At 57.4% G+C, this 12,591-nt stretch overlaps 4 protein-coding genes across 4 annotated transcripts; 1 reads left to right on the plus strand and 3 right to left on the minus strand.

The window, feature by feature from the left end:
* Positions 1-933: 933 nt before the first annotated feature.
* Positions 934-2,621, minus strand: THITE_2123561 (uncharacterized protein). The gene is made up of 4 exons (XM_003657621.1): positions 2,500-2,621; positions 1,650-2,359; positions 1,383-1,579; positions 934-1,316 (listed from the first exon to the last, which is right to left on the minus strand). Exons 2-4 carry the CDS (start codon positions 2,340-2,342, stop codon positions 1,049-1,051), a joined length of 1,158 nt encoding a protein of 385 aa, XP_003657669.1. The 5' UTR covers positions 2,343-2,359; positions 2,500-2,621; the 3' UTR covers positions 934-1,048.
* Positions 2,622-3,268: 647 nt separating this feature from the next.
* On the minus strand, positions 3,269-4,962 carry THITE_2123566 (ribosome biogenesis protein BRX1). Its single transcript, XM_003657622.1, has 3 exons — positions 4,575-4,962; positions 4,291-4,508; positions 3,269-4,212 (listed from the first exon to the last, which is right to left on the minus strand). Exons 1-3 carry the CDS (start codon positions 4,709-4,711, stop codon positions 3,593-3,595), a joined length of 975 nt encoding a protein of 324 aa, XP_003657670.1. The 5' UTR covers positions 4,712-4,962; the 3' UTR covers positions 3,269-3,592.
* Positions 4,963-5,452: 490 nt separating this feature from the next.
* Positions 5,453-6,909, minus strand: THITE_2123570 (uncharacterized protein). The gene is made up of 6 exons (XM_003657623.1): positions 6,804-6,909; positions 6,435-6,634; positions 6,343-6,355; positions 5,865-6,254; positions 5,708-5,788; positions 5,453-5,635 (listed from the first exon to the last, which is right to left on the minus strand). Exons 2-6 carry the CDS (start codon positions 6,453-6,455, stop codon positions 5,499-5,501), a joined length of 642 nt encoding a protein of 213 aa, XP_003657671.1. The 5' UTR covers positions 6,456-6,634; positions 6,804-6,909; the 3' UTR covers positions 5,453-5,498.
* A 951-nt stretch (positions 6,910-7,860) lies between these two features.
* On the plus strand, positions 7,861-12,315 carry THITE_116649 (uncharacterized protein; the record flags this gene model as incomplete). The annotated part of the gene is made up of 1 exon (XM_003657624.1): positions 7,861-12,315. One exon carries the CDS (start codon positions 7,861-7,863, stop codon positions 12,313-12,315), a length of 4,455 nt encoding a protein of 1,484 aa, XP_003657672.1.
* Positions 12,316-12,591: the final 276 nt, after the last annotated feature.

Below are 12,591 nucleotides of genomic sequence, written 5' to 3' on the forward strand. Positions count from 1 at the left end.
TCGGTCGAAGATTTTTTAGAGCCCGGACTTTGACGAACCCAGGGCCGAGAGGGGGACGTGGGATGCAGTGCAAATGGTTGGCGGAGGGTTGGCGAGGGGCTAAGGTTCAAGACTACGTGGTTATTCCCAGTTAGAAGGAGCCCTGATAAAACACAGGGTTAGTCCGTGAGAGGGGAAACCGGCAGATGCGAGGCGTGGCTGGCAATATATGGTATAACATGCCTTGCTGAAGTGAAAGGGAAACAGGCTGTTGTGCCAACACGTTAGAATCGTGGATGCATTGAGGACATTCACACCCAATTCGAAATGTAGCTTCATCTCACCTCGCAAGCTGCAGCGATCGTCGCGCACGACACAGAAAGTGGTTTTGCAAGTCTCGTTCCAAAGGTATGATGGGTATGTCACAAAAGATGGCTTTAGATGTGGCGTAACGACTTTGCGGGCTTGTAAGTGGGCAACTTGTTGGTCCATGGACTGCTGTCTAGGTTGATCGGGGGTTGATGTTTAGGTTAGCCAGTGAGTGGCTGGGTGAAAGGGAGTTTGCGCAGAAACGACCGCTGGGTCTCGCCGCCACCCCGCTACAAAATACTCGATAACATGGCCCCTGCTTCACAGCTAGCCCAGCTGTAGAACTACCAGAGGAAACAAAACGCCAGGTCCTTTGCAACAATCAGGTTTTAAATGTATGTTTGTTGGCTAATGCTAACTATGAGATTTTTTTCTTTGTGTGGACATCCAACGCTGCGCTACTGCTGCCGCCGCTAACCCTCGAGCTGTGGCTGCTGCAAAGCCAGGGCTGCCTACATTTCCAGGGGTAAAAAATACAACAGCTGCCTTGCACTCCGCGCTCAATGAATACTCAGAGGAAAAAGCTTCCAGATTATAATATAAATCCAACAAGTTCTACAAGCAACAGGTGCTTGATGTTCTAGCTGTCTAGTCTACAGGTCCGGGAACGCCAGAGTATCGTTGGAAACCCCAAACCCTGAACATTTCACTTCTCCGTCTCCTCCACCTTGCGGGTCATCATGGCAGACGAGAAGGCATCCTATGAATTCGAATCCAACCGACCACCTCGGACAGTCATCGACAAGTCACGATCCTGCAGCCATTGCGGATAGTCATGAACGCCCGAACCCGCATCCGTATTGTAGACATCACGCAGGGCTTCGAGCTCCGGCGTCTTGTGGTCGAGGATGCCGCCATGGTTAAGGGGAAATGAAAGCTTAAACGGGAAGGGCGGGAAGGGTGAGCTCTGACGCTCTTCAACGACGTCCAGAATCGCTGCGGTCAACGTTTGCGGGCCCTCCTCAATCCTGGCCAACCAGGCAGGTCAGCAACGCTCATGCTCCGCCGAGTCGCCAGTTATTCGAGTCACATACCGCGGGTGTCGTAGCCTGACGAACTGTATCACGCTCGCCTTTGTTGCATAGCGGTGCCGATACACCAGCAGATGGAGGAGATCTTCGGGCCGAAGCTTGACCATAGTTTGGACAATCTCGATGTGGACGGCGTAAGTACCCCAGCCAATGCGAGCCGCCTCCTCCATGGTCATCATCTTCCACGGTGCTCCCGGATTCTGCCTCCACCGTCAGTACATGGTAGTCCTCGGCAGGGGCGAAGACCGCGCCCCCGGGGCTAGCACTTACCCCCATCGCTATCACCGCGCTGGTGCTCGGACACACTCTCGTCCCGACTGCGGCATCGATAGTCGACCAGAGATCGTAGAGCTCATGGAGCTGCGCGGTGGAGAATTGTCGGATAAAGCTGCGCCGGCCCTCCGGGCTGTTGTCCAAGCCAGGAGGGCATGGTGCGGGCCCGTGAAAGGCGTGCGCAAACCTCCACCAAGCGTACAGTGCTGATCGTAACCGGCGAAGCTCGTGTGGCTCCAAGCTCCTGCTATGCTGGGGGAGGTAACAGAAGCGAAGGCTCGGGAACTCGGCCTCCCAGCGCTTGACGGCGCGGCAAAAGTTCATGACAGCATAAAATCCGCCGGCCGAGGACGGCAGCTTCAGCTGAGATGAGCCGTTGAGGATACCGGAGTCCGCCGAGTGGACACCCGAGCCTGGCAAAATCACATCGCGGAGGACGGCAAGGAAGCCTTCGGCCGGGGAGAAGTCCTGCTCGACAACAGCTGAAAGGATCGTAGCCCAGTGCGACTCGATTATCCGTTTCAGCCGCCTACTAACCAGCAGCATCTTATCGAGCGTCGCGAAATCGAGATGGGAGAGGATCTCGATCGTGGTCTCGACAGGGAGATCCTCGAGCTGGACGGTCAAGGCAGCAGCAGCCGCAGGCCGCAGCTGACCGACAGCTTGCTGCATTCCGCCAAAAGACGGCATGGTGGCGTTTGTGTTGTCTGGCAACGAGTCAGCAAACTGAAGTACAAAATACAGACGCTCTGTTTCAACCAAAAGGGGGGAAAAAATGACAGAATGAAAGACAGAAGAAAGACAGAAGAGAGAGGAGAGAGAAAAGAACCCCAAACCAGGAACTCACCAATCTCAAAGCTCGAAGCACACTCCCTAATCCAGCAGGCAACGCCTGGACCTCCTCAGCCACACCCGCACCTCAGACAGACCGAACAGCAACCCCAGAAACAATACACACACCCCCCAAACAAGGGCCTCAAATCACCCTTCCACTGCCTGCCCAAGCGCGTCGCAAACACACACTCGCGCACGCACACACACAAAACAAGCAGAAACAGAACGAGGCGACCCCAGCAGGCGCCCGCGTTCACTAGGTAGCCCGGGGCGTATTACTCCGCGTCCACCCCGGCGTTGGGGCTATCAGAAGAAGACGACGAAGCAGAAGAAGAGGCGCGGCAGCGGGAGCGAAAGCTGGCGGTGGAGGAGGAGGGGGAGACGGAGGACGCGCGCGGCGCGACAGGCCGGGTGGAACGATCCGTGGGTCTGCTGGTCATTGTTGTTGTTGGTGGCGTTCGTGTTGTTGTTGCTGTGCTATTTCGCATGCGCGGGATGTGTTGAGCGGGGAGGAAGGTCATTTTCGACTCGGCTCGATGGCGGGCGGGCGGGATGGATGAGGAGAGGGAAAAGGGAAGAGCAGGAGGAGGGGGGGAAGAAGGAGGAAGCGGATGAGGAGGAGGAGGATGAGGAGGAGGAAGGGAAGGAGGTGGAAGAGGTGGAAGAGGATGAACTGAAGTTGACGCGCGATGAGAGGGCTGGGAGGTGAGATTAAGGTACGCTACCAGAGTACACTTGGCGTGTCACCCCGGTCGGTTTCAATGTGGACGGGCCGCGCTTCCCCAGCCGGTATCCCGGTGACGCCGGGTCCGTGCAGGTCGACAGGGGTCTGGCGGAGGGAAGTTCAGCCTGACTCGGGGTAAATTCTGCAGCCTCTGTCTGCTGTGCATGGAACTTGACAGTTTACTGAATAGTACTTCCGTACAGGAGTGTGTCCTCTTTGTTCTGAGAGCGTCAGCAATGAAATTCGAGAGCGTGGAGCAACGTGCATTCAGTGCCCCGTACTCCGCACACTACAAGCATGCCAAGCCAAAGCCGACACTGTGTAACTGGCAAAGTTGACCCAGAAACGCCCGTCGCAATCTGTATTCGCACATTCCCATAACCTAAGCAAACAGCTCTCGGGTATCTAATCCACTGCTGTCCTTCTTCGCGCCGCCCTCCAGCCCAAGGTTTCTCCTCCGGGCCAGCTTGTCCCGCTGCTGCTCCATGCGCGCAACATGGCGGCCCGCCTTCGCCCTCCGCAGCTCGGCCCGGACCTTGTTCGGCGAGATGAACCGCTTGTTCTCGTAGATAATCGGGCCGCCGAACGAGCCCTCCTGGATCACGATCGGCGTGAGGACAAACCGCGGCCCGATCTCGACCAGGCTGATGTCGGTGTCCTTGTCTCCGCCGCCGCCGCCGCCGCCGCCCTTGCCCTTGCGCCCCTTGTTCTTGTCGCCGCCGTCCTCCTTGTTTTCGTCCTCGCCCTCGCCCTTGACCTTCTCGACTTCCCGGATTTCGTAGTTGCGCACCCAGATCTTGCCGTCCGCCACGCTGAAGCCCATGACGTGGTCGATAAAGGGCTTGGATTTCCGCGCGCCTTGCGGCACGCCGAAGATTTGCAGGAAGATCTCCTTGATGACGCGCAGGTACGGTTCCGTCTCGAAGGCGCCGTCAAACGAGAGGATCGGTCGCGAGCCCTTCAGGCAGTTTCCTGTGAAGTGGAGTTCTTCCATCGTATGCACTGTAGAACGTAAGTTAGATCGGCTGGTCTTTCATCGGCCAGGTCCGTTGAAGCTTCGGCCAGGTGGGTGCGACTCACGGTTCTGCGCGTAGAACTTGACTGTTGGGCCATTGGGCACCTTGCTGAACCACATGTACAGGTCCTTGCCTTTCCTCGCTTCGAAGAACAGCACGTTGTTGCAGTTGTATAGTTCCGCGAGCTCGTTGAGCTGGTAAAGCTTGGACTTGGAGTCAAACTTGGCGTCTTTCCGCCCATGTGGGAGCATCGCTGCTAGGTCGTTGAGAAGATGGCGATGTCTGCCGCCGGCCAAAGTCAGTTCTGCAGCTCTTGCGGCGATGCAGTTCACTGATTCCAGCTCGTACCTGTAGGTGACGCCTCGTGATGAGAGGATGAGCACCCTCTGCTTGTTTTTCCTCTCCACGGCTCCATTGCTGCTATCTGTGTCCTTGTCGGCTTTTGCGCCGCTTGATTTCGACAGGGCTTTGTAAACTGCGGCCATCTTGCTTCGGTGTCAGATATGCTGAAGCGCGGTGTTCTTTCTTAGCGGGGCCTGTGATAGACGGCCCATCGCGATGCACTGATTGACCGAAAAAAAGTTCAATCAGCGCTGGCGAGACCCACCCTCAGATAAGCCTTATCTCCCCATTAGCCGTATCCGGCGAAGCGGTCAGCAGCTTGAATCCCCCCTGTTCCAGGCTGAAACTTGAAACAATGGCAGTGCCTCGGAACGGAAAAGTTCGAAATTCAAGTTGGCCGCACCTCCAGGCCCGAGCTGGCTGGCCATGAGAAGACCATGTTTAGGGTAGACCGCCGAACAAAGCGTCCTCGCTATCGGCATCCGATAGGATTGAGAAGGAACCGGGCTTTTAAACCCGCAGCGCATTGTATTCAATATATCCGTAGATCGATTCGTTGTGCCCGGACAGACATCTGGAGGTGGGTGGCTTTGAGTCTCCTGAACTCCAGTTCTGATCGTCAGCTCGCACAGGCGGTATCTGTGCAGCTTCGATGTGCATCAAGCAGACATAAACCACCAATCAAGTTTATTCAGCGAAATGCTTCGGACTCCATGCATCAAGTATCATCATCAACCACTGCGGAGAAACCACCCGCCAACACAAGGGAAGCAGCAGGACAAGAGAAGGAAACAAGAACAAACCCCTCCAGAGTTTCACCCCAACGTCCCAAGGTTTAGCAGACCCGTATCCCCCCATGGTCATAAGTATTTCCCCAGTTCGTATCAGACATAAAGTGACGCCATGTAATCGTGCCACCCAACCCCGCTCTTAACAGCAGGTCTTCGACTCCTCCTTCCTCCCCTCCTGGCTGAGCGTGATGTTGTTGCCTTCCCTTGGGTCGAACTTCTTGCCGACGTCCGCCCCTTCCTCCGCCAGGCTCTTGCTCGACACGATCTGGTAGATGGCTGCGACGCGCTGAGTCAGCTCCACAAATGGCGAGGTGAGGTGGAGAAGAGTGCGAGCGGGGATGAACATACAGGTCAGGATGTTTTGGAAGGCGAGGTCAACGTTGGTAGCCTCGAGCGCCGATGTCTCGATAAACGAGAGGCCGTTCTCGCCTAGTGCCCGTCAGCCCTGTTCGCTCTCTTCGATCCACAGCATCGCCGCGCTCCTCGGCGACCTGTCCCGACGTACTCGCAAAGTTCTTGCCGTCTTCGGTGGGCACGGCTCTCAGGTGCCGCTGATCGGTCTTGTTGCCCACGAGCATGATGACGATGTTGCTGTCCGCGTGGTCCCGCAGCTCCTTCAGCCACCGGGTCACGTTCTCAAAGGAGAGGCTCTTGCTGATGTCGTAGACGAGCAGCGCGCCGACAGCGCCCCGGTAGTAGGCAGAGGTAATGGCGCGATACCGTTCCTGGCCCGCCGTGTCCCAAATCTGCGCCTTGATGGTCTTGTTGTCGATCTGGATCGACCTCGTGGCGAACTCGACGCCGATGGTCGACTTGGAGTCAAGGTTGAACTCGTTGCGCGTGAACCGGCTGAGCAGGTTGGACTTGCCGACGCCTGAGTCTCCAATGAGGACCACTAGGAGGACAAACAACAAGGGGTCAGCTGGGTGCTCGCGCGACGGTGAGGGAGCGGGCGCCGCATCGGTGTTGGGTCAGGTAGGCACCTTTGAATAGGAACTATCAAACCAGCTCGGGTTAGCGCAACGGCAGCGCATACGAAAACACGAAGGGCCAGCAAAGCGAAAGAGCGGCTTACATCGTACTCGTCGTTCGCCATGGCTATGGTGGGAAATTATGCGCGAAATGAGACCGGAGAGTGCCGCAAAGTTTCTCGATAGAGTTGGCGCTGTGTGCAGGGAGGTTGATGTCCAGGAGAGTCAGGAGAACGGTCGGTGCGGCTCGAGGGGTGGATCGTTGGTTCGGGTGCAGCTGACGGCGAGTGGCAGTGCCAAGGGTCTGTAAACTCCCGTTAGTCAGGGGTCCCGATGTGGGCCTGATCCGGCAGAGAGCCTGTTTTGGTTCTGCAGTTCAAATCTTAATCCTCGCGGACAGGTTGCCAGAACACGCCAGACGGCGGCAGGTGTTGCATTTATATGGCCGGAGGAATGGGCTTCATGGCTCATACCTGTAAATAGGTAGCAGGACAGTTTTCTGCGGGGCCAAAGCTGCTTCGAGAGTGGAAATTCTGGCTGCCTAATAGCCACCTGCGCAGGTACCTTTGTCGTGTTCTGTACAGGGACTCGTCACGTGCCTTTTCTACGCACATAAGCTTATCCAACAAACAGGCCGACATGTTTGAAACAAAGCCCTATCCAGTCAAAGACGCCAATCACTGCCGCCAGGCCGCGGTCACTGGCCTTGGACGTGTATCTGGTAAGACAAACAAGCTGTTCCATCTGGAGTCCTGCTTGCCTCTCGTGATCAAATGTACTTGTACCGAGTGCTATATCCGCACACAATATGAGAGTTGCCGGTCGGAAGGCGCTATTGAAGCGAGCGTTGGGATTGCCTGATTGGCTGCAACTCGTGGCCCAGGTAACCTCATCTCGCTCCTCTCTCCTCTTCAGATTTCAAAATTCAAAGCTATCCTCATTCATTGCGTCAGCGCCTATCCTAACCAAACTTGAATCCCACACACGTTTCTCTCGGATGACAGTTCTACCGACCGAGAGGTTGCGAACAAAAGTAAGGACTACATTTATCGCTTTTCCGACTCAGTTCTTCTTGTTCTCAAAAACGCAGTTGGTTGATCAATCAATTAGTCGCCTGGCACTTCACCCAAACAGTGTGGGACAATTCCCGACTTTGACTGCCTGACCAAGGTGTCGACCTGGTCTGTGCAACCTGATTACAGGAATCAACCGCAGCTGTCCGTCGGGAAGAGCGATTAAGAGCAGCCGGTATCGCCGTATCCGTCAGTGTTTCAACCCTGTCCCAGCACACGCTGACCTCCTGTCGAACGCCAACCGATCTGGAAGAATACATGCTGCATTGGCCAAGTCCAAATCAAACGAAATAATTTGTACCATCGGATGGAGGATTCTAAGTTGTCTACCAGCTCGAAGAGAAAGGCCTCCTTTCCCTACGACTTCATACTCCTGCTTCCGAGGCCGACGTTGGGGTTCGCTATGTCGGCTTTACAATGCCCCAATCTCTAACTAGGAAGGCAATCCTCATCCACCATGTCGAAGCTTAATCACGCGGCTTCGGCCGACACCGTCTCTCCGGATGGAGAAGAGAGCGACGACAGCATCTCGTTGACGTCAACTGTATCGGGTCATGACCCCGAACAGGAGTTCGAGGTTGAAAATATCTTGGCCGAGCGGCGGTTCGAAGATGGCAACATGTACTATCTCGTAGAGTGGACCGGTTTCGCGCTCCATGAGAGCACCTGGGAGCCCGAATCAAATCTCGGCAGCGAGCTCAAAGCAATGTGGGAAGAGGACAAAGCTAAACATGCCACGGGCGAGCTCGAGCCATTTGATATTCAAAAGTTCACCGACGCCCTGAATAAGGCAATGGAGGAAAAAGCAGACCGCCATCGCCGCCGAAACGCAAAACGGGAAAAGTTGGGTCTTCCATTGACCGCCCCTTTTCCAGACCAGACTTCGGATTCAAGCAACGTTAAAGCCGTCGAGCAACCCACCGTTAGCGAATCCGCCCCCGAACCTGCATCAAGGTTGGGCCAAAATCAGCCCAATATCTCCGAGGACGTCCCGAGTCCGGGTCCTCAGCGTCCATCGAGCTCGTCACCAACAGCGGCTGCGGACGGCTCGGGACCGCGAGATGGGACCAGCAAACGGCCAGCCGCCGAAAACCATGGCTCGGGAACAGGCGCGTCCTCCTCAGCCAACAGGCGGAAGCCGATAGTCGCCCCGCCAATCACTGGCTACCAAGGGACGGCCAAAAGAGCGAGTAAAACATCGACGGATGCGCTGCCCATGCTCAAGACAAGGCTTGCAGGTTCCCTGCCAAAGCCAAGCCCGACTTCAGTGCGACCGACGCCAGCGGCCCGAAAGCCGCTCATGGCGAAGAAGAGCACGTCACAGCCAGCCGGGAATATCTTCACCAGCGGTAAAACACGGAAAGCACGGCCCGGGCTGAAGGACGTGATGTCTGATCCAACAAAGGCGGCAAAGCTTTTCGACAAGCATCGCCACCGCAGGCTGGCCGAGAAACTCAGCCGAGACAAAGAAGACATTGCTCCTGACATCTCAAAGGTGCAGCTCTTCGACTTCAGGAAGGGACCGACGGCTGGCCGACGAAGCTCCGGGGCTTTGTCTACGAGTCCCTCTACACCAGTAACTCCGCAGCAGGAAACACCCGTCCTAGTCGAGTCTGAGCAGCCACCGGCTCTCAATAATGGCCCGGCGCCGGCCGCCACAAACTCGGATGCAGCAACTACAAAGAAGAAGCGCAAAGCTGTCCGGTTCAATGTCGAAGACCAGTCCGTCCTTGTCCAAGAGCCCGAGCAAATGGATCTTGATGATACCGCCGTCCAAGAACCGCCGCCGATCCTCCATCCTCTGCCTGCTCGAAAGCGACCCAGCTTGGACCGGGATTGCGGGGAGCCGCCTGTCCAGGCTACACAGAGCTCGGCCAAGAAGCTGATACTCGGCCAATCCGTTGTCGAAGTTACTTTCAATGGCATTCCCCAAGAGTCGTCATCGAGCCCGCCCGCGTGGCTTGCTGACTTCCTGGCCAAGGAGGCGTTGGAATTCCGCCATACCTGCTTCGCAAAGACCGTGGCTGCCAAGCGCGACGCGCTCATTCCAGCGCCCCTCCTGGCTAGTGGGACTATCGTCGCCCGGGGAGACGAAGCAGCTCTGGCCCGGGTTGGAGAGTACTTGACGGCTGGCTTGCTGGGCCTCTACAGCGGTCAGACACAGTACAATGTCCTGGCGTACCCGACGAAGTGCGATGAATGGAAGTCAATCCCGCTGGGCCAGGAGCCCACAAGTCCGACAGAGGCGCCACTTGGATACCTCATCTTCACCTCACCTCAGGATTTTGGACTCCTGCTGCCGCCGTTGGCTCTTCCATCCGTCGATCCTCAGTTAGGAGCTGAAGTTACAGAGTCCAATACCAGCAGCGGAGTCGTCTCCAACGCGAGAGAGCTGGTGGTGCAGCGGCTCTTTGGGTTTGAATACAACAAACTGCTTCCAGCAATACCAAGGCAGCTGCCGGTGCACAACTTTTTCCTCGCGATTCCCGACTCGAAGAGGGCAACAGCACAGGCGCTGTACCACTGGCTACGCGCAAGTAATCCTTCATGCCAGATATTCACAAGCCACCACGCCGGTGGCTGGGAGGCCTTTCGAGCCCGTGTCGAATCCATACCCGGGGTGGTCATCATCCACGAGCTGCTGGCATGGAGCCTGCGCCGGATTCCACGACTCGCCCGCTACCTCATCACCCGGAACGACGAATATTGGTGTCTCTCGGAGCCTGCCCATGCTTTGCCCCTGTACCCCTCGCTCTCGGTTCCCGAACGCCCGGTCTCACCCGGAGATATGCGCCTTACGCGGCTGTTTCCATACCGCACGGCCATCCTACTTACGCCTAGCTTCCTAGTGTCCGAGCCCCGGCGCACGCTCGAGTTCTTCGAGTGGTTCATGAAGAGGTGGCTCGGGAAGTTTCACTGTCGCCTCGTCACTGCCCACAACATACACGAGTATCTGTCGGAGTTGGCGGATGAGAAATACCAGGCCCGCAAGGAGCTGTGGAGCCAAATAGGCGACGTTCAGCCAGTGATCGAGGAGAACCTCAGCGGGCTGAGCCGGGAGGATTGTAGGTGCCGGTATGCAGCCGCGGAGATGGCTGCCGATCTGCACATGATCCGGACTGCAAAGGCTGGCCCATATGGCCACGATGAGGATAGCAGCTCTCTTGTCTATGCCGACCCGTCCATCGACCAAAATGACGAGCAGAGTCTCGTAAATTGGTTCGGCTGGTGGGCGACGTTGCGAGCTGACCAGTTCCGCAAATTCCACGTCGTCGGATCGAGCAAGGAGACCAAGTTGCCAGGATCGAGGCGGAGTGAGCGGATTGTGCGGATTCCGAAGTACTCCAGCGTCACGCTCAACGACCCCGACGGAGTCCTGGAAGTCGTGCAGGAAAGGAACGACCAGGTTGAGGCGGCAGAGGGTAAAGCGAGCGGCGACGCCATGAGCCTGCAGTCTCCAGATCGCGAAGACACGGAGATCGACTTTACCGAGTTCATCCAGGGCACCTGGTCATTCCGGAGCCATCTTATTCAACGAGAAGACAGTAGCTACTTCTCCTGGTATCTCGACGACCTCTGCCACTTGGAAGGGTTCCGGTTTCAGTGGATGCTGTACAAGTTCCCCGTCTCCTGGCTGGACCTGCAAATGGCGGATCATTTTGGCGACGTTCATTCGAAGGCTTGGAACAGGATCCAAGACTGGTTCCAGTTTACCTTTCCCTTCGGAGCCGGAGGGCGCAACAAGTCTTCATCCGGCTCCCGCCAAGGGTCTAAGACCTCCTCTGGGCCCGCGCCGGGGTACAATACTTACATTGGCTTCTTCTACACCATCGCCGACGACTGGGATCCTGATAACCTCCCCGAGAAGAGCTCGCCACAGCGGTATCCCTGGATCGCGATTTATCGGCCGGTGAACCTCCACAGGCGGCCCTTTGAGCGGTGCGAGGTCATCATCTGGGACCCATTGGTCCGTGTGCGGTATCCCGGCAAGCAAGATCTTGCCGAGAAAGACCTGATCTTCATGCAGCGCCAGCTGATTCAGTACGTCAGAGAGCACGGCCCCGAGAAGAACAGCGGCACTTGGCTTGACCAGGTGTGGCTGGGCGGATGGGACTGGCCGGCGGAGTGTAACTCTCCGTATCCCATCGACGTGACGTTGAAAGTTCTCCGCGCCATGTTGCAAGACATCAGGCACTTCCTGCCAGCACCCGAGCACATCATGGAGAGCAGGGGCTACAAGAAACTCTCCCTCCGCCCTTCTCCCTCCTCCTCCCATTCCCCTGCAGCCCACACCCCCGGGGCTGCGAGCAACACCGATTCATCCCTCTTTGTCGACCAAACCGTCACCACCACAAACGACATGGACTACACCCCCATGGACATCGACCCCCCTTCCCCAACCCAGCGCCGCCCGTCCACCGCCTCCTCCACCTCCTCCGCGTTCCACGAAGACCTCGAAAACACGCGCATCATCTTCCATCCGCCCCGCGCCCCCACCACCACCACAACTACCACAGACAGCAAGCACCCCGCAGGAGTAGTAGCAGCAGCAACGGCACCTCCCCGGACAAAGTCAAAGTGCGTCAACCGGCTCTACGAGGAGGCGCGGCTGGCGCGGGCGCGCGCCGACCCGGCGCTCCCGCCGCCCACGCACATGCTGTACCGGTTCCCGCCGACGCTGGAGTGGTACGCCGAGCAGCGGGCCGAGGGGCGCGGGTACGCGCACATCAACGTCGACTCGTGGGAGGGCGTGTTCAAGCTGCTGAAGATTGGGGAGGGGGCGGCGGCCGGTGCTGCTGCTGCTGCTGCTGCCGGTGGTGGCAGTGGGGGGGAGAGGGAGCGGGGGAAGGGGAAGGAGGGGAAGGAGGGGAAGGAGAGGGAGAGGGAGAAGGAAAAGGGGAGGGAGAAGTAAAGGGGAAGAAGCGTTGGGGGTAGAGAGACAGGTGGCGGTTGTGGGGAGTCAAGAGGGGGACTGGACGGGAAAAGGCAAAGCGGAGGGGCTCAGCTGGGTCCCGGGTAGGAGCTCGGCTAGCGGAAGCTTGTGGGCATGCTGGTGTCAGTGTTGGGTGGGAGACGGGAGTTGAGCCGCCGATGAGGCGGCGGTGGGTTGCCCCTTGCCCCTTGTGGGATGCCTACATTCTCTCTCTTTCTGTGCGGATCTTACTTGACATTGTTTTGTGGGACAGCC

This window comes from Thermothielavioides terrestris, chromosome 6, assembly GCF_000226115.1.
Source record: "Thermothielavioides terrestris NRRL 8126 chromosome 6, complete sequence".
Taxonomy (NCBI): Eukaryota; Fungi; Ascomycota; class Sordariomycetes; order Sordariales; family Chaetomiaceae; genus Thermothielavioides; species Thermothielavioides terrestris.